Here is a 23,839-nt window from a genome sequence, read left to right on the forward strand (position 1 = left end):
CCGTCCTCTTCTGGTCACCCTAACTCAGGGTGGTGCCCATACTGGACACAGCGCTCTGGCTATCTGCCAAGCCTGACACTTCCTCTACCCAAAGAGTCAATGTGGTGCTCATGCTTTGTGATCCCCTTCCGTGCCTTCCATGGCTATGCTGACTGACATCTAGAGGATCCAATCAGAATCCCCCTTGAGGTATTTTGATGGGAGGCACACTGAAAAAGGCTGTACAGGGCAGCAAAGCTAATGGATACCCAAAATATGGCAGGAAGAAGCCAAAAGGATTTTCTCATGGAGTATAGTTTTTAAGTGAAAAAAACTGATGTTAAGATTTGGATATATGGCGAACTGAGCAGTAAGATATCTCACCCAGGAGGGATGGCCATTTATCAGCAAGGAAATAAACAAGAAATGCTATGAGGACGCAGTGCTGGGGAGACAGAGAGCAGAGCTGCTGTGGAATCTGTATGGAGGGTTTTCAGAAGACTAAGGACAAGGGCTGGGGAGGTGGATTCGCGAGGGAAGTGCCTGCTGCTCAGCATGAGGACTGAGTGGATCCCCAGCACCAGGGCAGCTGGGGACAATGCCAGTGCTTGTGGAGGAAGCAGAGATGGCTGGGGGCACTAGCCAGTCAGCCTGCAAAGTCTGTTGAGTTTAAGGCTCAGTGAGAAATTGTCTTTTTTTTTCTTTTAAAAGGTTGAGAGTGATGCAGAATTTCAATGCTGCCCTCTGGTATAAAATGCGCAGGCATGCATACAAATTAAACAACAGCAACAACAAAAAGACAGAATTACTGCTGATCATATATACCATTTCTGAATTCACACACAAAGACTCAAAGCATACAGTAGAGGTACCTGTACACCATGTTTACTGTGGCACTTACTCACAATAGCCCAGTCATGGAACCATGCTAGGGTCTATGAAAGGATAAAGAAAATCTGACACACACAGACACACATACAAGTTTTAGTCAGTCAAAAAAAAATGAAACTATGCTGTTGAAGGAAAATGACTGGAACAAAACTATATAAATAAGACTTAGACAAATAAGGCTTTTAAAATAAAACCACATGCAGATTCTAGATTTAAAAAGGGAAAGGGAGAAAATGGAGGTGGGAGGGGACCAGGCCTGAATAAACATAATAATAGTGTATATGGATAAAAACTTCCTAATGAATCTGTGTGGTTATGATACACTAATAAAAAGCTTTAGAATTGACCACTTTATGAAAATATAGTGACTCTAATTCCTAAGAAAAATAGTATTTATTGCTAGTGATAAAAATTGATTATTTAAGTGAAAAGTATAATTTTTAGTCCTCCATTGATAGCTTATTGACGTTTAAAGACTTCTAAAAGTCAGTAGTATTTAGAGAATGACTGAAACATACCACAAAGGTCAGCATTTGAGGAAGTAGTAACCAGGATTTTCAAACAAGTAAAAGTTGTGTGAGATCCAAATGGTCTGAGGGGTTGTGCTAAACAAAAACTTGACTAGTTCAGGTCCTGTCCTGGTCAGCAGCAGCTGTCACCTTGACATAGCCTAGGGCCATCTAAGGGGATCTCAACTGAGAGACTACCCAGATCAGGTTGTCTGTCTTGACTGCTGACTGATGTGGCAGGGCCCAGTCCACTGTGGCCAGCGCCATCCCCAGGCAGGTGGACCTGGGCTGTGAAAGGAAGCTAGTTGACCACACACCAGCGAGAGGCCAGTGCACAGAACAACAAACAGCCTTCACGGTTCCGCTGCAAGCTCCTGCCTTGCTTGAGTTCCTGCCCTGACCTCTCTCAATGATGGATTATGGCCTGAAATGTAAGCTGAACAAACCCTTTCCTCTTCAAGTTGCTTTTGGTCAGTGTTTTATCACAGCAACAAAAGGAAACTAGACCAATTCCTAATGCGAGCACCTTTTAGGACACTACTATTCATAAGAAAGGAAATGAAAGGGATAGAAAGAGGGGGAAGAAATCATCCCTATATGCAGCTCACCATCCTATACTTAAAAAATCTCCAAGAATTCACCAAAAAATCCTTAAACCAGATAAGCATTAAGTAGTGGGATGCAAAAACAACATACAGGAATCAGAAAACTTGCTACACACTGATCATGAGTTTGCTGAAAATCAGAGAACATCATCTTATCTGTAATAGTTCCAAGAAAAGTAAAAAGCCCAGGAATAAATCTAACCAAGGAGTTAGGAGTCTTTCACAAGGAAACTTCATGACACTGAAGAAGAACTGGAAACCAGGAGATGGCAGGGACTCTAAGCTCATGAATGGGCAGAATCCGTACTGTGAAAATGGTTACATTACTGAAAGTGATACACATATCCAATACAATTCCCATCAAAACTCTAAGACATTGTTCAGTGAATTAGAAAAGACAATCCTAAAATACATACAGAAACGTAAAGACCCCAAAGCCTCAGTGATCTTAAACAGGAACAATAATGCTGAAGGTAAACCCACGATCTCAAACTATACTACAGAGACACAAAAACTGCAGTCTCAGAGCAAACACAGACATGAAGTCCAAGCAACTACAGAACAGAGGACCTGGGAATAAAACCACACAGACAAAGCACCCAGGTTTTATTTCTGTCAAAACATGTATTAGGAGGAAAGTGCCTTTTCAATAGTGGTTCTAGGAAAACTGGATACACTCCTGGAAGAGACAGAACTGAATCTGCACCCCACCCTGTACAGAAATAAATTCAAAATGGAATCAAAGATTTCTATGGAAGACCTAGTAATCTGAAAATGTTAGAGAAAACAGCATATGAGGTTGAGCGGAGAAAGTGGTGCCAAGAAATAGGGGAGGAACTGAAGGGGAGGAAACAGCAAGTGTTTGATCAAAACACATTGTATGTATGTATGCAACACTTTTTTTAAACTAAAAAAAAAGTGAAGAAAAGCACAGGCAGCGTATTTCAAGACACAGACAATGACTTCCTGAAGGCTTTGACAGACGATCCCAGGACTGGTAAATGGGATCATACCAAATCCACAAGCTCCTGTTACAGTAAAGGAAGAATAAGGAAGATGGAGAGCCAAGCAACAGTGGGAAAATCTTGGCCAGCTATACACTTCCCAGGGGATATCTAACGTAAAAGAAAATGCAAAAACCGAACACCAGCCGGGCTATGGTGGCGCACGCCTTTAATCCCAGCACTCGGGAGGCAGAGGCAGGTGGATCTCTGTGAGTTCGAGACCAGCCTGGTCTACAGAGCTAGTTCCAGGACAGGCTCCAAAACCACAGAGAAACCCTGTCTCGAAAAACCAAAAAACCAAAAAGCAAAAACAAAAAAAACCCCTGAACACCAAAAACTCCAATTACTAAATTAACATATTTTGGATTCCATAGTGTCCCCCTTCCGATGCAGCTCCCTGGCCTCAACCTCCTGACCCGAACTCTAGCTGAATTCACCTCTCTGTTCTCTGTGCCTGCACAGCTCAGTCTGCCTGGAACAAACAGTCACTCCCTCTGCTTACTTCAAGTTCATGCCCACCAGCCCCAAGTGAGTCCCGCTTCCTTAGCAACCACCTCATTTCTCAAGTCCACTCACCCTCCTATTCTTCTCCAGGCCTTTTTAAACCTCTTCTCTTCTGTGAAACCTCAGCACTTTTCCTGCATTTCCTCAGGTCATGACCTTGTTTCTTTAGAAAATAGAAGCAATCGCAAGAATTTTTGATAAGCTCTCCTCCCAAGTCCCCAACTATGTGTACCTGTGCCCTAATCCTCCCTCCCTCACGTGTACTCATCTTGTGCCTTTTCCCTCCTACAGGACACTGCTCCAGCAACTGTTCCTTTGATAATCCATCTGCTGAATCATTCTTAACAATCTGAGCATCAAGGTCATTTGACATTCTATCCCAGCTCACGGCTATTCCATATTTAAAAGTAAGTTTAACATTATCTATCAGCTTTATGGAATACCATGACTTGTTAGAAAGCTGCTATAGCGTAGAGTGGGTAACTGGCCAAAGCAGCACAAGAGAACCTAGTCAGAACCTTACGCTGGGGGCACATGATTTCAGTAGATGGTTACGATGGTTATTCTTTTTTTTTTTTTTTTCGAGACAGGGTTTCTCTGTGGCTTTGGAGCCTGTCCTGGAACTAGCTCTTGTAGACCAGGCTGGTCTCGAACTCACAGAGATCCGCCTGCCTCTGCCTCCCAAGTGCTGGGATTAAAGGCGTGCGACACCACCGCCCGGCACGATGGTTATTCTTAAAGACGGACAATTCTAACCACATGAAGAAAAGTGAGCAGCTGACTAAATAAAACTAAGAAAGTAATTTTTTTAAATCAAAAGAAAGTTAATAGATAAGCCACAAATATTAAACAGTATTGTACAGCATAAGCAAAGCCCTATAAAGAAGTAAAAAAAAGTCTAATGGGAAAACAGGCAGAACCCTGGAAATGTGTATCATGGAGCAGAAACACGGCCAGTTGGTAAGCATAAAAAGAGTCATATCACTGATCACACTCCATTACAAATTCATACTGTAATGACCATTTATATTGTCAAAGACCAAAATCAGATGACACCAAAATAATACACTGTTGGCATTGTTGGTCTGAGCATAAACTGGCCAATCCTCCAGAAAGGGACTTGGTAAACCTGAAAGCCATAAACCAGGACTTCAGCACCTCCAGCTCTAGTGCAAACTAAGAAAACTCGAGCATGTATGCTAGGAGACACAATGCTTATAGCAATATAGTTTTGAACTGCCCAAAGCTGGAAATAGCACAAAAACCCATTAGCAGTAGACTGAATATATAAATTCGGCATACTGCCAACATTATATGTTATATAACCTGAGCATTACACAGCACTGAAAAATGAATAAGGGCTGGCAAGATGGCTTGGTGAGTAAAGGTACTTTTGCTAAGCCCAAGATCTGAGCTTGATCCCAGGATTCATGTGAGAATACAGATCCCTGAAAGTTGTCCTGGGATCTCCATACATGAACTATGTATGGCAAGCTGTAACAGCACCCCCCATGAGTAAGAACTTTAATTAAAAACAAAAAATCAAACTTGCTGCTACATATAACCAAATAAATGAACTTAAAAGCACAGCAGTGAGTAAATACCATCATTAAATGTTTATAAACAAGCCACATGGAACAATGTTAATAAAAATTGAAATAGGAACTTGTTTGTTTTTCGAGACGAGTTCTCTGTGTAGCCCTGGCTATCCTCGAACTAGAAAATCCACCTGCCTCTGCCCCCCAAGCGCTGGAATTAGAGGCATGCTCCCGCCCCCGTGGATGTGTGAACTTTTAAGGAAGCATACCATGGCAGACTGCAGGAGAGCTCTAGGGGAGGGAGGGGAACAGAAGAGAACGGTGACTGGCAAGAGTCGGGAGAGAAGAGCCGCATGGTACTAAATGCTGCGAGAGAAGGGGACTTGAAGAAGAAGAAGAAGACGGCCAAGCTTGGTGATGCACCCTGTAGACCCAGCACTCAAGAGGTTCAAGCATGAGTAATATGAATTTGAGGCCAGCTTGAGCTGCACAGTGAGTACTAGGTCAGACGGGGCATACAGCAAGACCCTGTTTCAAAAGCTGAGAGGAGGAAAAAGAGGTGGAGGTTGCAGAAGCCTAACCTGCGTGGTGTGAGTAAGAACAACCAAGTGGACTTGGAGAGTAATGGCAGGTGAGTGGGACGAAGAGGGAAAGCTGACGGGCAAGCAGGACCGGTGTGGACAGGTGAGAATGGACAGAGAACCAGTTGAACAGAGGAGCAGCGCACTTCCCAGGCTCCACGGCTCACCCACGATTTCATCGAGGGCAGTTGCTGGGAGTCAGTGCTGTTGGGCCAGGGCTGTGCTCTCAAGTGCTCAGCCTTCATAGGTTATTCTGTGACGACAACTGGTCTACAGAGAAAAGTGCTATGGGAAAGGCCCCGGTGCACAAATTCCCTTCCTACCACTTTCACAAATGTGGACCTGCCTGCAATGCCAAAGTCAACAGAAGTCAACTAGAGCCAAAGTAAGTTCTGTGAGTCTTTTAAATATCAGCACTCAGATCCAGCTTGAATACTTATATTCTAATTTGGATATGCTACTGACTTTGTGAGTAAAGAAACAGAACTGTCAAATCTCAGTTTCAGTAACTTGCAAACTACTTTAAAATACTTGTAGTTGCTAAAGTAGTTTGAAAAAGAACAAATATTCAGAGCTCCAATTTTCCAGGAAGGTACAGTTTCCACGTGGCGCTCTTTTGTCCTCAGACTCTAAACATCTGACCGCTCATTCAGGTTTGTGAATGGATACAACAAACCGCGTGTCTACTAGGGCTAAGCCATGGACACTGACTCCACAGGGCAATGTCTTCTAGGTTAGCAGGAGATAAGGAAATCATCAGCACAGCCTCACCCCTTCACCAGCTTTCTGCAAGTCTGAAGTTGTGTTTCTCGTGTCATTGCCGGCGTCTCCGCCCTCAGAGCTGCTTTTGTTTTCCTCTTCTTTGCAGTCTTTATCATCTTCATCTCCTGGAGATTTCCGGGACTGTTTAGAAGACTTCTAAATATTAAAAGTTAAAAATCAGAGTCAAAAGCAGAGCTCCAGCAAATGCACAAACGTAAGTAAAGAGGTGCATTAGGAGCTGGTTTGCATATCGTCTGACTCGATGGAGGACATACACAACACACTCAGTGTGTCAAGGCTGGACTAGGTGCTGCTGGACAAGTCATTTTACTTCTGGGCCTAGAATAACTATCTGGAAAGGAAGCAGATATGGGCTAGACAGCCACCTAATTATCGCAAGAAATATGATATTAAAACTTGGACTCTACAGACACCCACAGCATGACTAAACACAACTGGGTGAGGACCTACCACCTTAGTAGATGTCAGAACTGAAAGTCACCTTATAGCAATAGAAACCAAGGTCCCGAGAGTCGGGGTGAACTTCCTGAGACAGCACATGGCATCGAAGGCAGAAGACCTTGTACTGTTTGACCAGGGACAGACTTAGGAAGACTCTGACAAGGCCTTCCCACCACAGCACGACACTGCAATCTGATCTTTAAACTATGGTAATTACTTAATCACCAAGGGAACACTGGCGAGCCAGGGCGTTTTCTTTGTCTTCTTCCATTTGAAATCAAGTTATAATTCGCAGCAGAAGTCGCCTGGCAGGACAGTACTAAAGCTAGAAAAATATGGCTTCAATTTTATTTTTTATGTATGATGGTGAGATGTTACATTTTTAACATTTCCCTTTAAAAGACTTTTTTTTGGAATTTTTAGAATTGTATGAGGATGTATTTGTATGGGTGTATGCACCTGCCACAGCATGTGTGGAAGTCAGAGAACATCCTTGAGAGCTAGTTCTCTCCTTCCATCATGTGGTTCCTGAGCTGGTCATCAGGCTTGGTGGCAACTGCTGTTACCAACTGAGTGACCATGATGACTCCTCTTAAGCAGTTTTTTTTAAAGTAAAAATCAAGTTTAATTATAAGCATATAAACAATAAACAATGACTAATGGGCTTGTGTGAATGAAGCTAAGCTGTTTGTCCAAAAGCAGTTCCTTTATCATGTTCTGAACTTGACCAGCTTGCCCTTTTATTTATTAAATCTGTATTTCTCTTAAGAAGTTTTAATGGTTGGGCTTGTAGCTGGGTTAGTAGTGCTTAACTAGCATGCAGGAAACCCTGGGTTTGATCCCCAGCACTATATATACTGGGCATGAGGATGGATACCTGTCATTTCAGCCCTCAGAAGATAGAGGAGGAGGCTCAAAAGTTCAACAACATGATTGGGTTACATATGAGTTTGACACCAACCTGGGCTACATGAGGCCATTTCTCTACAGGAAAAAAGGAAGGTGAGGAGAAATATTTTTAGATCTATCTCCAAATACTTTAAAAACAAAAACTAAGGTAAATTGACTAACCCAATAATTTTTTGGCTTTCCAGAAATAAATTAGCAAATTGGAACTTTCTCATACAATGTTTTTAAAAATTATTTTGTATGTGTGTGGTACAGGGGTAAGTGCTTGTGGGCAACCTGATGTGAGCGATGAGAATTGAACTCTGGTCCTCTACAAGAACAAGCACTTTCAACTTCTGAGCCATCTCTCCAGTCCCTTACATATATATTGTTTTTTTAAATGCAAAGATTGGCTGGAGAGATGGCTGTGGTTAAAAGAGCTTACTTGCAGAGGACCTGGGTTCACTTCCCAGCACTGATATAGTGGCTAACAACCACTCATAATTCCAGTTGCAGGGGATCCAATTTCCCATTCTGGTCTGCATGCAATAACACACACGTGTTGTACATACAAACATGCAGGCAACACACACATGAAATAAACCTAAAATACAAGGAGAAAGATCTTCTAGTTACAGGACACATAAATAGATTGCTTCTATTTTACTTGATTAAAACTACCAACCATAGCCAAACTGTTAGTTTAAAATGCTATCATTTTTATCTTTTAAGATTGAGGTATCCTCAAGTAACAGTGCTGACCTCCCACTCTTAGCCAAACGTAGAACATCATAATATAAATAAATGCCTGTGCAGGTTGTTTGTAAGTAGCCCTGAGTTTATGCTTCTCAGCACTTAGCATGATACAAACACCAAGTCTCACACCAATGAGAGCCAGGGCATTTTTAGACATCTCCTAATGAGTGACAATAGTATCTTCGCAGGAAATGTGGCTGCAAAACTAACTCTGTAAAGCTCTTCAGATCATAAGTCCTGTAAGTTTCTTTTAAATTAGTGTTTATCATCTGTTTTATCAGTGTGGACTTGAATTGGTTTTACGTTTAACTGTTGTTCTGCTAACTAAAATTCTTGCTCTTTTAGCATTTTTACTAATTTGTTTTAAGGATCTGATAAGCCTTAACCATAAATCATTTGCATAAAATACTTTTAATTTTCAGTTTTCTAGTATCTGCCAGTGCTTGGTTAACATGAACCAGCTATACACTTGTTAAAAGATAAGTCACTTTCCTCAGACCTGCTGTACTTTAGTTTTTTATTTTGATTATTGAGTTTTTTTCCCCTCACAGGTAAATGCAATCCTGTAGATAGAGGAGATATGAGACAATCCTTTTACCTAACTGGATGTTACAGAAGGTTTACAGACTACTAGTTTTCAAGAACGAAAGTAGACTATTCAATTTTAAGAGAAATTCATGATTCAAAAAAAGAAAACACTGGGAATCCAGAGAGAGTAACAGGGCTACAGTAGGAAGTGGTTCTCCCAGTGTCATTTCCGTTTCAGCCGACTTATAAACTAGATTCCCAGCCTTTCTGCAAAGTTCTGGAACAGCAGTTCTGGGACCTTAAGGCATGTCAACAGCAATTCATAGGATTCTGATCTACGTGACAGTTGAGACGCACTGTGTTATTAACAGGAAAAAGGTACAGTCTGACCGGGCTTCTAGCTACCTTGGAATCACATCATTTCAGAGCTTGGAGCAGAAAGACCACCATGAGTTCAAGGCTTGTCTGCGGTATGTATTCAGTTTCAGGCTAGGCTGGATCACAGAGACAGTCCCTCTACAAAGAAAACAAACTAACTAACAAAAAACAAGCAAACAAAAAATCCAAACACCTTACCTCCACTTCAACACACAAAAGTATATAAAAAAGTTAGAATTCTGGGCTGGGTACTAAGTAGCTCAGGTGGTAGAGTATTAGCCTAGCATGTACAAGGAGTTTTAATTCCTAGCATTGTGGAAAGCCAGCAACAGTGAAAAAATAAACACAGTTCTTAAGTGATCATGAAAATTTCAATTAAATAAAAATAGTTAATTCTAATTAAAATTAAACAATCCTTTAAATGGTAAATTTCAGGCTTCACCTTTACTGCTGTGAAGTGCTAACTCTACCCTAACTATGAGTCTTGGTACTGTTGATGGTGGAAACATGCAATGAAATAGTGACATTTAAAGGCAACATGTCCATTGTTAAGTCTTTGAAGCCTTATGTAGCTTTTACATAATTTAAGGTTGCAAACACATTCCATACAAGCTCAGCAGGTAATCAATTAAGTCGAAATTCAAATGATGTTTAAGGAAAACACAAATGCTAAAAGAAATTCAACTTGAAACTAACCAACTCCATCCTCACCAAAAGCAATCATTTGTTTGCTTATGTGTGTGTGCATGTGTCCAATTTCTCCTACCCCCTCCCCACTATTTTCCCCTCCTAACTACATGTGCTTGTGCTTTTCTTTTAAATTTAATACCCATTGCATACATTTAGTGCTGCCTATATATATCCTATATATATATATGTAGAACACAACGGTCTCAAAAGGGCCTGAATCTACCTTATATTTTTAGGTAGGGTCTCTTACTGGACTCCCTCATTGGGCTAGACTGGGTGACCAGCAAGCCCCTTCCAGGGATCATCCTGTCTCACCTACCCTGCCAGCTCGGGGGTTACAGCCACATGGGCCCCGATTTCAGGTGGGTGCTAGGTTATCTAGACTTGGTCCTCATTCTTGTGCAGTAAGCATTTTACCTACTGAACCTTCTCTCCAGCCCTAGTAGTAGTCACTAAGATACATAGTGAATCACACAACATAGGAAATAACAATGAATGGATATCATTTTAGCTATATGTTAGTAGGTAGATTTTAACAACTGCCAAAGTCAAATCCTAATTGTTAGAGAAGCTCTTGGTACTTGTTTTTTCAGGGGTTCCTAATTATATAGAGCCAATAAATACAAGAATCGAAACAGAAATAATTTCAAGTGTTCAATCATGTGACACACTACTGAATCTTGAACTAATCTTAGCTCCTCAAGGATCCATTTCTCTTACTTTCAGCTTACTTTCAAAAGTTTTCACAAATCTCAGGGTATTTTTGACTTCATATCTAAAGTACCGTATAGCAAACCTATTCCTTCCCTTTGTAAATCTGCCATCCTGCTGCTACATCTGGAACAGAACCTGGACCCATTCACCGACACCGCTTGCAAGTTTGCACTGTTCAGCATTCACCTGTGTCTCTGTGCTCCAGATCTAAGGGTCCCTGTGCTTTCTGTTTTCCTCTTTTCATAATTTACATTTGTTTATTATTTACTTGTTTATTGTGCTCCCTCTCCCTTTCGATGGAGTCAGAATCCTCAGTCCTGCATACCCAGTTTAACTCAATGTCTGGTACAGATGCACCCTACAGTATTATGTTTAACCTTCCTCCTTCAACTAAGCATACAGTACGTTCAGGGCAATCAACTGTGACTCCCGAATACCTCAGGGCTTCTGCCTTTCTGCCTCTAGAGTTTTTAGTGTGTATGTGGGGGTGGGGGAGGGGATGTGGCTGAATCACATGTTCTAGGTTAGCACTTTGCCAAGGAACTATACCTCCTACCCAGATGAAAGCCTTTAGTGAACATTCATGAGACATGAATAGTGGGAGGGAGGTTGTCAGTGACCTTTGAAGTGTAGGACTTTTTCCGTTTTGAGCCTCCTTTCTCATTCTTCCTTTTGCCTTTTCCATCTTCTACTCTATCGCCTTCCTCCTCGCTGCTTGCATCTGCGGTATTTCCACCTTCTCCCTCAGTTTCTGAAGAGCTCTGCTGCTGAATTGTCTAAGGGGAAAAAAAAATCAGACAATTACATTTTGGAAAAAAAAGGAACACAAACTGTGGAAACAATCACTCTGCTTAAATTTCAAAGACTTTGGCCTACTTCTAACATTTTAAAATAAAGAACCATTTTATGACAGCCAGGCATAGTGGCACACATCTCTAATTCCAGCTGAGGCTGAGGTAGGAGGGTTGCTTGTGGTCAAGAATTTGAAGCTAATCTCAGCAGCATGGGTAATCCTGATTCAATTAATGACCCAAATGACTGTCAGAGTCAATTTTTCAATGGCCACTTAACTCAGACTCTCTGGGCAAGACTTGGTACTTAATCAAAAAAAACTGCTGCTATAGCCAAAGAAGAACTCTGACTTCAAACGAATGGAAGGTAAGTACTAACAAGAAGGACATTTTACAAAGATGCATAAGAGTTAAAAGCAAGGAATAAGAGTACAACAAGAGACTGTGATGCAAACTATTACCTGGTACCCAGTAAATTTCACTCCTGGGTTATTTTCAATTTCCCATAATCCTTCATTAAATCCTTTCCGTTTGTTTGACTTTCCAAACTTGTCTTTGTATTCCTTATATGGGAAAAGGTCTTTAGGACCTAGAAATGCACTGCAGAGATAGATCAGAAATAGAACTGACACGCTGACCTTCAAATACAAGGTGCTGTAATATCAAGATCAAATATGACGTCAGAGCACATTACAATAAAGTTATTTAAAGTATACAGAAACCCTCTGGGTTAAACACATATCACAAGATGCTTTAGAAACATATTTCAAGGCAATAAAATGGATATCTGAATATGTAAAGTCAGCAACTGTGGACTGTCCAATTTTGACTTTATATTAATATTACCAATATACTTCGTTTAAAATTGATTTCTAGTTACACAAGATAGAATTAGAGCTATTTACTTTGATTTTGTCAATCATCATTTTAAACTAGTATTTATGTTAATCTTACTGTAGGTAAGGGTTTGTGAGATTTCTATTAGGAATTTAAATACTGGAATAAAAATTATTTAATTCTGTATACTACTTTAGAATAGTTAGCCTTGCCAAAATTATTTCTGTAAATTGCTTGGGGGGGAGAACAACCCAGAAGTAGCAAAGTAAACAAAGTTATATCTAATTTAAAGTTTTCCTAACTAAATTAATTATATTCAAGAAAAAGTAGTTAAATTCTGTAACTAACAGACTAGGGCACACTGAACAGAACCTTTAATATCGTGACTTGTGATCTTAATTTAGTGAGTGAAACTACTAAGGTTCACTTTGGATGACATCCTTGAGACATTTCAAATTAAAGTTTACGTAGCTATTAATATGACAAATACCAGTTAAACTCCTATAATGTGTCAGGCATTGTTGCAATGGTATGGGAATAAGGCACAGCAATTGCTGCCTTCAGGAAGCACAGGTGCTGATAGTAGACCAATTAAAATGGCAAACTAAACACATATTTCTTGTATACAAAGAAGGATGGTGTCTTAGTTTCTTTTCCTGTTTCTGTGATAAAACACCCTAACAGAGCAACTTAAGGAAGGAAGGGTTGATCTGGCATATAGTTGAGGTTAACATCCACCACTGTCGGGAAGTCAAGGGTTCTGACGTAGCTAGACACATCACATCCACAGTCAAGAGCAGAAAGCAATGAGTTAACGCATGCACGCTGAAGCTCAACTCATTCCACTCATACAGTCAGAATCCATCCTAGGAAATGGTGCTCTCACAGTGGGTGGGTCTTTCTAGTTCAAATAACCAATTAAGAAAACCCCTCACAGACAAATTATTCACCTAGCTAATTTCTCACTGAAACTCTTTCCCTGGTGAGTCTAGGTTGGGCTGTTGACAATTAAAACTAGCCCATCCCAGATGGGTACATTAGGGATGACTTCTACAATTCCAGCTATAAAGACTGGAGAAGGCATGACCAGGAAGGGAACTTCTAAGTAAAGGAGGTGAAGGCACCCTCTGTGCTGTTACCTGGGAAAAAAATGTGTGTCTGAGAAACACAGAAGAGGCCAGGGCAGCTAGAGAGAAATGAGTAACAGTAACCAGTATGGACATGGTTAGAGAAGTAACAGGCTAGCGACCTGTTAGGGCCTTGGAGCTCATTGCAAAGGTATTGAGTAGTATGGGAAGCCATGCAAGGTTCTGAGTTTTGTTCATAGCACCATTTGGCTGTCATGTTGGAAACCAAGTGAAGGTTAGGTACTAGGATGTAAGCAAGAACTAACAGAAGGCTACTGAAATAAAAAAAATGATGGCAACTTGGGCCAGGGTGTAGTTGGCTAAAGAATTGATCAAATTCAGATTTCATTCTCAGGAAAGAAACCTTGGTGGAGAAACTGGATTTGAGGCTACCTTTAAGGGCTCAGGATGATAAATAAGAAAGCTAGAGTTGTTAGTTTCTGAAATGTTACGATTTTTCTCTTGCAGAAAAAAATTTGGGATGAAGCATATTGTTAGTTGTAAAACTTGAAGTCCCAGTTAAAACATTCAAAAGAAGATATCAAGTAGGGAGCTAGAAAATATTTTCTGGGTATTAAAGAAAACTATGAGCTAGAGATAGGAATTTAGAAATCAGAAAAAGATGATACTGAAACCTTTCAGTCAACATGCTAGCAGTAATTCATAAATTCCATTTTCTGACTGGGTATAGCAATGATCTGTCCAGATGATTAAAAAATCAACTAACAAATCTATGTATACTAAGTGTGTTGGCCCTGACAATGCACATGGGAGGTGGAGGCAGGAGTTGAGCCATTCTGGGCTCTGTGAGACCCTGTCTACCAGGGAGAGGAGTGTAGACCTGTTAGTTAGCCATACTCCAGGAAGATCACATGTGGTTGTTTTAAAGGAAATGCCCCCCCCCCAAAGGAAGTGGCTCTATTAGGACATGTGGCTTTGTTGGAGGAAGTGTGTTACTATGGAGGTGGGTTTTGAGGTCTCATACATGTTCAAGCCACACCCATGTTTCAAACTACTTCCTGTTGCCTTCAAGGCAAGATGCAGGACACTTGGCTACTTCTCCAGCACTACGTCTGCCTGCATGCCACCATGTCACACCATAATGATAATGGACTAAACATCTGTGCTGTTGGGATAATGCTCTTGTACCCTGTAAAGATCTGTCACTCATATTGGCTTAATAAAATGTTGACTGGCCAGTAGACAGGCAGGAAGCATAGGCAGGGCAACCAGACGAGGAGAATTCTAGGAAGAGATGCAGTCATAATCCAGAAACAGAGGATGCAAGATGAGAATGCCTTACTAAGAAAAGGTACCAACCCACATGGCTAAACATAGACAAGAATTATGGGTGAATTTAAGTTGTAAGAGCTAGTTAGTAATAAGCCTAAGCAATAGGCCAAACAGTTTATAATGAATATAAGCTTCTGTGTGTTTATCTGGGACTGAATTGCTGCGGGACTGTGTGGGACAGAACCTTCAGTAGGCACTTCTGAAAATATAAGCCACCACAATTAAATGTTCTTCCTTATAAGAGTTGCCGTGGTCATGGTGTCTCTTCACATTAATAGGAATCTAAACTAAGATACCACACATCCAAGAATATTTGGGCAGCACAAATTGGTCCTGGTGGTTTAAAAAGAAAAGACACAAAGTTGAATGAGTAGGGAAGGAGGTGTGGATCCAGGAAGAGTTGGAGGAGGGGAAAGGAAAGGCTCAAATACACAACCAAAAATAAAACTTTTGAGGGATGGGTAGGTTAAAGTTTTATTTGATGAACAACATGAACATGAGAAAAAGTGAACATTATATGTCTACTTCACTTTCAAGGAAACTTAACAGGAATTATTACTCTGGCCTTTGACTTTTGCAATCATTGATCTATGCATAGGAAACAATTGTGGGTTAAGCTGATTAAAGTTTGTGTGCCAGTTGGCAGGTCTTTAAGGGCACCTTTCCACTTCCACTGATTTACAGAATACCTTAAAAAAACAAATACTTACCAAGGGAATAAAAGTAAACACATAATTTTAGTAAATGGTGCATAAAGTACAAGTAAGATTTTTCTAAGTTAACTTTTGCCTTGTCCCCAAAAATGCAGCCAGATAATTTGAACAGGTCATTCTAAGGAAATCAGAACAATGGTATGCATATAAAATAAGGTCAGGAGTGAGATAAATAAAATATGTATCACAAAGCATATTCTATTTATAGGTAAAACATTTACTTCTAAGCCTTCTAGCAACCTAAGAAAAGGTATATACAGTGTTTGTCAGATGAAAGTAAGACTTGGGTTTAGCTTCTTCCTCCCCGAGAACTTGTAACTAGTCCAGCAACACACGCATACACACACACACACAGAACAACAACAACAATATAATTAAGCCAAAATAAACTAAACTCAAAACAATACCAAAAAGCCCTAAAAGATTATTTCCTGAAAGATACACATTATCTCTCACACAAGAAAATAAATTTCTGTCTTCAGGACTTTACCCTGGTGCTTTCAAGACCAGAATGAGGTTAAGTTAGAATGGGAGAAATAGCAAGCTAAGATTCCTTTCAAACTCTGCTAACATTTAAATGAAAGTAAATGACAGAGTGTGGCAAGACTGCAAATGTCCCCCAAACCTTCTTCTTCTTCTGCCTTTCATTAACAGATTATTACTTCTCCCATATTTCAGAGCTGCTAAACTGGAAACCACTTCTCAGCTTCCCTATGGCTGTGTGCGGTTCCATGACCAAATTCTCGACACTGGAATGAGTGCAAGCAGAAGTGACTGAGCGACCTTTCTTGCCATTTCCTTACAAGTCATCCTGTTTTTCACTCTTCTCTCTTTTCCTCTCCCTAGAAGACGCACATGCACAACGGAAACGTTAGTATTTAAATAAAGCCAATGAGCTAGGTGTGCAAATGACTTTAACCTCCGCACTTAGGAGAAGCAGAGGGATCTCAGTGAGCTCAAGGCCAATGTGGTCTATATAGCGAGGCTCTCACGAACAGGCACACAAGGGTAATACCAAGGAATGGTAGGATCTGAGAGAGGTGCAACTCTTAGAACTCATTTAGCGCAAACCTGTCTATCCACCCTCACCTGTGCCCACTTCTGGATTACTGTGAAAAAAGGAAATAAACGTATATATTACTAGAATCCATATATTAACAAATGTAATTAGAAAATCTTTAAAAGGCAGTATGTTTGTTTTAGGTCTAAAGCTGAAAGAGCTAAGAGAACATAACTTTGTCCTATAAAAATGAGTGGAAGATGCTTCTCTAAACGGGACATGTACAGAGTCCCAGCAGTAAGTCAATTGCTCTAGGACTTCACAAGTGTCCTGAAAGGAGACTTGGTTTGATAACCAACACTTAAAATAGAAACAGAAATGGCATTTAAAGCAAAGATGTGCTTTCAGTAATCAAGACTTCTATGAACAAAAACTGATTTTATGGTTTGGATTTGAAATGCCCCCTCTCCCCTGCTCTTAGGTTCAAACATTTAGTACCCAGACAGTGATGTTAATTTGGGAAGTTGTGGAGTCTTATGGGGTGAGGCATGAATGATAGGTCATTAGAAACGTACCTTTTACGCTATGGCCATGCCTGCCCCGGCTTGCCTTTTCTGCATGTCCTAGTCCTAGTCCACATGTAAAAACCTATAACCACATAATTCTTCCTGCATAGACTCCACCATGCCTTCCCTGATGTGAGGAACTGAAATCCCCTGATTTTCTTCCCAAACTTGCTTCTGTTGTGTTTTGTTACAACATGCAAAAATAACTAATGCACCTTACAGTAATAAAATGTGTTGTCTGTTATTTTATAAGAGGACATAATAACTAACATTAAACAGTATAGATCACATATTAATATGTAATCTAGTGGATTCAGATCAGAGCTGTTGAAACTTAGGCTATTTTGTTAACTTACGTTTCATGGGTACCAAAAAAGAAGATGGGATACTTGTTGGCTGGAGGCTTCACAGCTCCCTCTGGGAGTTCATCAATCTATTAAAGATAAATTCAGTTATGAAAGAATATTGTAAACACAATAGAAACAATGTTTTAATAATTTATTGCCAATTTCAAAATAGTTTAGTGTAATAAAAATTCTAAGTTTTTTCTCAAACCTAGCAAAATTCTTCTAAACATCCTATTTGGTTTTATTTAAAACTGTAAATTAGTTATATCCATTACAATAATTTATTGAGGCTGAACTATTCACGCCTTTTGACTCAACAGAATTACTCCTACTCTTGGAAATCTGTTCTAGTGAAATGAAGCAAAAGCTGGACTTTTGACAGGGTGTCTCTGTTGCTCTGAAGCCTGTCCTGGAACTCACTCTGTAGACCAGGCTGGCCTCAAACTCACAGAAATCCGCCTGCCTCTGCTTCCTGAGTCCAGGGAATTAAAGGTGTGAGCTAGCACTGTCTGATGTCAAAAGCTGTACTTTTAAAAGTAATGACAAACATGTATCTCTAGAATACATTTTAACACAGGGGATATGAGAACTAATAATGTACTATTATGCAACCATTAGTCTGGACCAGGCTGAGTTTCTCTCTCCAACCACATAAGACTTAGTAAAGACACACATTTATTATTTCACTTCCATGTTCCAGATTCTATAGCTTTTTGTTGCATATCTATCATTCCTAGTTACGTATTTGGGCAATTTCTGTTTTTCTTTTTGTAGACATGGGTTCTCTATAGCTTTGGAGCTCGTCCTGGAACTTGCTCTTGTAGATCAAGCTGGCCTCAAACTCACAGAGATCAATTTGCTTCTGCCTCCCAAGTGTCGGGATAAAGGCGTACGCCACCACTGCCCAGCCATTTCCGTTTTTGTTTTTTTTTAAATAAAGGTAAGTCAGCGCTTCTCAAGATCTACCAGTTCTTTGTTTGTTTGTTTATTTATTTAATTTTTCATGACAGGGTTTCTCTACATAACAGTCCTGGAACTCGCTTTGTAGGCCAAGCTGACCTCGAACTCACTGAGATCCTCCTGCCTCCTAAGTGCTGAGATTAAAGGTATGCACCACTACTGCCCGGCAAGATCTAGCAGTTCCAAGTGCTGCTGAGGTTAAAAACTTCAGATAGAGTAAGGTCAAAATTCCCTAGAATATTCCAAGAAATGGTCATTCTTCTCCTCATATCATGATACAACATGAAACTAGATGTGATTATTTATAAGCGTGCTATTTTTAATTCTGTTGTTATTTTGAGACAGGGTCTCATACTGTAACTCAGTCTTGCCTGGAACCCACTACGTAGTCCAGGCTGTCTTCCAGCCTCTGCCCCCTGAATGTTGCTGGGCTTACATACAAGCAACAGCAAGCTATTCTCTTTCTGTCTTCTCTGATGGCTGAACTTCTCATTTTTCAGAGACACATATTATTCAATTACAAAAATGAATATTTGTTTACAATATTTTGTTAGCAAAATAAGCTCCAAGAACTCATCAGCAATTTCCCAAAATGCTTATCTAGAAATGGTTTCTAGTTACAATACAGCTTTCTAATTCTACCTTGAACATTTCAAGCCCTGCACTGACAAATGAGGGGCTCTGAAATTTAGGATTAACATTGTAAATCTACCTGTTGACCATGCTTTCCTCTGGAAGCTAGCTAATTTTGAGTACAAGTCATGACTGTCACTTACTGGCTATGTGATCCTGGGCAAATTTCTCAACTGTAGCTTCTTCATCTCTTCACATGACACACATATTACTACTGTGACTATCAAATGAAAGGCGCTTAGCATCCCTACCTCCAGGTGCTCAATAAATAGGCTCTAGATAATTATTAATACCATTAGCCCATGAAACTTTCCAGGGGCTGTATCTTGTTTGTATGCAGGCATGTGCATGCATGCAGAGGCATGAGGCGGACACCAGGGGCCTTTCATCAATTGCTTCCCACCTTTATTTTTTGAAACATGGTCTCTCCCTGAACCTGAACCTCACTGATTCCACTAGGCTGGGCAGCCAGCGAGCATCACAGATCTACTCCACTAGGATCTGAACTCAGGCTTTCATGCTTCCCTATCTATAGTCATTTCCCTAGCCCCTGCAGGAGCTATATCATATTTAGAATGTTATCCCTAATACTATTGCTTAAATATGGTCTGAGAGTATCCCCCTATCGTTCATGTGTTAGAAGCTTGGTTCCCCAGTGTAGGGATATGAAGAAGTGGTAGTACCTCTACTGGAAGAAGCTCCTGGAACGTTGTCCTGGGAAAGAGATCATGGTGTTTTCAGAGGATCTCTGAGTTAGTTTTATAAAAGCCAGAGCCCACCTCCTAAGATCTCTGCCACTTCCTGTCTTCTAGGAAGGATTTCCCTCTCACTCTACCGTCATCTACCATTCACTGTGACTAGGGCAGCAGCCACACCAGACTGCTGACATGCCGGGAGGACTTTCAGCATCACCTACAAACAGACTGGTTCACTTATCTAAGTACGACAAATAGTGCTTATCAATCTTTGTTGTCATATGATAAAAAAAAATCTACCATATCACAATGGGAAAATCTCATGACTTTGTTAAGCAAAAAAGAAAACACTTTATGTTTATCATTGATTATAATGATTATATGTATGTATTTTTATAGATGTATACTAGGAAGGAATAGGAAAATATAAACATCTAAGTGTAAGGTCAGTGGTAATAAAGGAGAAAAATTCTCCCTTTTCAATTTTCTTTTTGTTCTCATAATTTACAAAAGAAAACCTTTATATCAGAGGACTAAAATGACTTATTATATAAATAGAAAATTTCTTGTATTTCTTTACTGCTGCTGTTTTAATCAAACCCATAAAGACCGAAGCCGGGTGGTGGTGTAAGCCTCTAATCACAGCACTCTGGAAGCAGAGGTAGGCAGATCTCTGTGAGTTTGAGCTAGCATGGTTTACGTGGCTGGTTCCAGGATAGCCAGCACTGCACAAAGAAGCCCTATCTTGAAAAACAAAAACAAACAAACAAAAAGATAGAATCAAGTCATTTCAGTGTAAATAATTTTGCCTCATTTGTTTCTCAAATTTAAAAAAAAAATGAACAGATTTCCTAATTGTAACATGTTCCAAAATTAGTCTGCTGACTGTAAACAATCTTAGAGCTAGTCAATGTATGCATGAACTATGTTTTTAGATACTAGACATCAGAGGGCACAGGACTACAGTCCCCAGGAATCAGTGTTTTAAGAAGCCTCTAGGCGATTTTGACACACTCTTGTCAGTCTCTTGTGGTTCTTGTATATGAGCCATGGTGTTTGTATTAACATAAAGTCCTCTAAATCTTCAGGCTTTTTGTATTCAGACTGCAAGCTTATTTTCCTAATTCTTTCAGAAAGTCCTGTTAAGTATGTAGCCATTTAGAAATAAATTCTTATAGAAACTGAAAACTTGCAAGCATTTTAAAAACAGGAATCAAATTGGTTTGTTTTCATGTGAACTTTTAAATTTTCTTACACTACTGTGAAGCTGGTATTACTTCTGCATGTTTAAAATAAATGAACATGTAAGCAAATTACAATTCTGAGGTTTTTTGCTTTTTGTTTTTTCTTTGTAGTTCTCACTAGGTAACCCGCCTGACTTCAAACTCAATATCCGTTTGACTAAGCCTGAGTGCGGAGATTACAGGCATGCTCCACACACTTAGCTCCTTACAGCCATTTTCTCTGTGTGTAACTATGCACACCTGTGCAGAGGGCATGGCGGCCACGGGTGTCTTCTATTGTTCTATTTTACTCCATCAAGACAGGGTCTTTTACTGAACGTGGAGCTCACTTGTTTTTGTTTTTGTTTTTATTTGGTTTTGTTTTATTTATTTATTTTTGAGACAGGGTCTCTAAGTAGCCTTGGCTGTCCTGGAACTCACTCTATACCAGGCTGGCTTCGAACAGTGAGATCTGCCTGCCTCTGCCTCCCAAGTACTGGGACTAGAGGCCTGTGCCACCACCGGCAACAACATTATTACTTTTATGAGTTGTAATGAAATGTATCTGATATGTGACCCCTGTGAAAGAATTGTGACCCACAGGTTGAACACAACTGGCTTAAACGACATTTGAAAGCTCAACATTAACATAATTAGGAGGGCCTCTACTGCACTCCCAGCCTGTACCCACAGATACATGACAGCTCTCCCAGCCTGTACCCATGGATACGGCCCTCATACAAAGAATCTTTTCCAATCAAAGGTAACAGGCAGAGCTCCTACTATCCCCGAGGATCAGCATTCAGTTCCCTGTCAACCCTTGAAATTACTCTAAAAACCAAACATATTCTCCTGTGGTAACTGCATGGCACCTGATCCTATTGAAACTATCAGCCCCATTTTACACTGTCCACCGCTTCTGAGTAGAGCTACCATTGGGCCTGTGGGGTGGGTGTATAATGTCTTTTTTTCACTCCAGGCTTAGAGTAATGCAATTAATAGTCTGCTGCCTGTCACATCTGCCCAGTATTGGGTATTTGGGCATCCCCACAGCTACACAGTAGGAATTTCTCCCTTACTAGGGGACGAATTAGTGACTAAAATGTACCAACATGAGGGTGATGTAATCATGACATGGAGATCAAGGGATTGGATTCCACATGGTGGCTAAATGTGAATAATTTGTGTGCCCATTCATCCTGAGAGTCTAGCTGGAGGCCGAGGGGGTCAGAAGTCCTAAGGGGCAGGGCCCAGGGAAAGACATGAAGGCTCCTCCCTGGGCAAGATCTCTTCTCTTAGAAGTGACCACATTCAGCTCTTTCACCTCACTCCTATTTCTGTTCAACTCCATCAGAAAGACTCTTCACAGCCTACTTCAAAACCACTTCCTTCCCTATCCCTTTCCCTTCTGGTTTATTGTTTCAGCACTCTCTGACACAGGAATGCATGCTTGTGCACATCTGTCTCTTGGCACTGCGACAATCTCTCTTGTCCTTCTCACGGCTGTATTCCCGCTGCATACAGCAATGCTTGAGTGGAAGACATTTTAAGTTGAATCCTAACTCTACGTGTTGTGTGTCTGAAAAAGGGGGTAGAGACAGAGATGGGGACAAAGTGCTGAATGAGGGCTGGGAGACAGCTCAGAGGGTGAAAGTGTCTGCTGCCCAAGCCTGGCAATGTGAATTTGAGTTCCTCTCCAGGAACTCACGATGGAAGGAACTGACTCCAGTTTTTTCTAATCTCTACGTAAGCTGTGGCAAATGCACATCCATACTCACGTATGCAGAATTCCTTCTTTGATATAGCTTCTACCTGTGTCTCATAGGGTTGCCTCAAGCTCACAGTCTCCTATGTCAGCCTCCTCATGAGTTAGGACTGGCTGCACGTGTCACTGCATAGAGCAAACATCACCATTTGTTTATTAAAAGTATTAATCATTTTCCTTTGTGGCTTATGAGGCTGGATCTTGCTTAAGAGCATTTCCTAGTTCAAGATTATGAAGAACATTTCTTATGTTTTCTTTATCATTGTTTCCCTTATTTATTTAGAGAGAGGGTCTCACTCTGCTCTTAAGTTTAACAACTTCTTGCCTCAACATCCCAAGTGTTTGGATTATAGGTCAAGCTATAATGCTAGGCAATTTCTGTGGTTTTAATGAATTGTTTCCTAAACCTAGAAATGTGCCTGAAACTGTGTACAGGAAACTGGACAAAACAAGTACTAGCAATGCTACTGCAAATATTTAAGAAATTGATACCATTCTTTTTATTATAAAAATTTTAAAAAACACACCATAGTTTAACAATTCTACTGCTAGCAAACAGTCTATCTTGTAGAAGAGCCTGGAAACATAAAGAAACCAAAAAGTTCACTGGACCACTCCAGCCCAAAGAAATATAAGATCATTAGTATAGGTAGAAATGGTTAAATAAATGTTAAGTAGTATATACTACTATAAACCTCAGTCATGATCTACTATGTACGGACTTGAAAAGATAGTAATTTATCAAGGTCAAGGGGATACACACTGAAAAAAAAAAGACAATCCCATAAAACTCTGTGTGTGTTCATTTAAACATAAAACATCAGAAAGGGTATGTTCTGAACTGTGACAACCAGTCACCTCTGTAGTAGTAATTAGTGCTACAGATTTACATTTTCTTTAGAAATAAAAAACAAACACAAGTACATAAAATGGCCATGCATTTCATATTTTGCACCAGTTCTTACAAAGCCTATCTTAAAAAAAAAAACGCCCAGGGCATGGAATTCTCATTAAAAACTGGCTAGAGAACCTATCATGTGCCAAGGACTATTCTTGGTCTCCATGTGCCAAGGACTATTTCTTTAGCCAACTTTTCTCAG

General features: G+C 40.2%; 1 protein-coding gene across 1 annotated transcript in view; it reads right to left on the reverse strand.

The window, feature by feature from the left end:
* Hdgfl3 (HDGF like 3) overlaps positions 1-23,839 on the reverse strand; it is a 54,666-nt gene that overhangs the window by 6,161 nt on the left and 24,666 nt on the right. Inside the window, exons 2-5 of the mRNA XM_075952962.1 lie at positions 17,473-17,549; positions 12,042-12,180; positions 11,410-11,565; positions 6,383-6,529 (exon numbers count right to left, since the gene is read on the reverse strand). Of these exons, the coding sequence (XP_075809077.1) occupies positions 6,383-6,529; positions 11,410-11,565; positions 12,042-12,180; positions 17,473-17,549 (519 nt within the window). The remainder of the gene's footprint in view (positions 1-6,382; positions 6,530-11,409; positions 11,566-12,041; positions 12,181-17,472; positions 17,550-23,839) is intronic.

Source organism: Microtus pennsylvanicus, chromosome 18, assembly GCF_037038515.1.
Source record: "Microtus pennsylvanicus isolate mMicPen1 chromosome 18, mMicPen1.hap1, whole genome shotgun sequence".
Lineage (NCBI taxonomy): Eukaryota > Metazoa > Chordata > Mammalia > Rodentia > Cricetidae > Microtus > Microtus pennsylvanicus.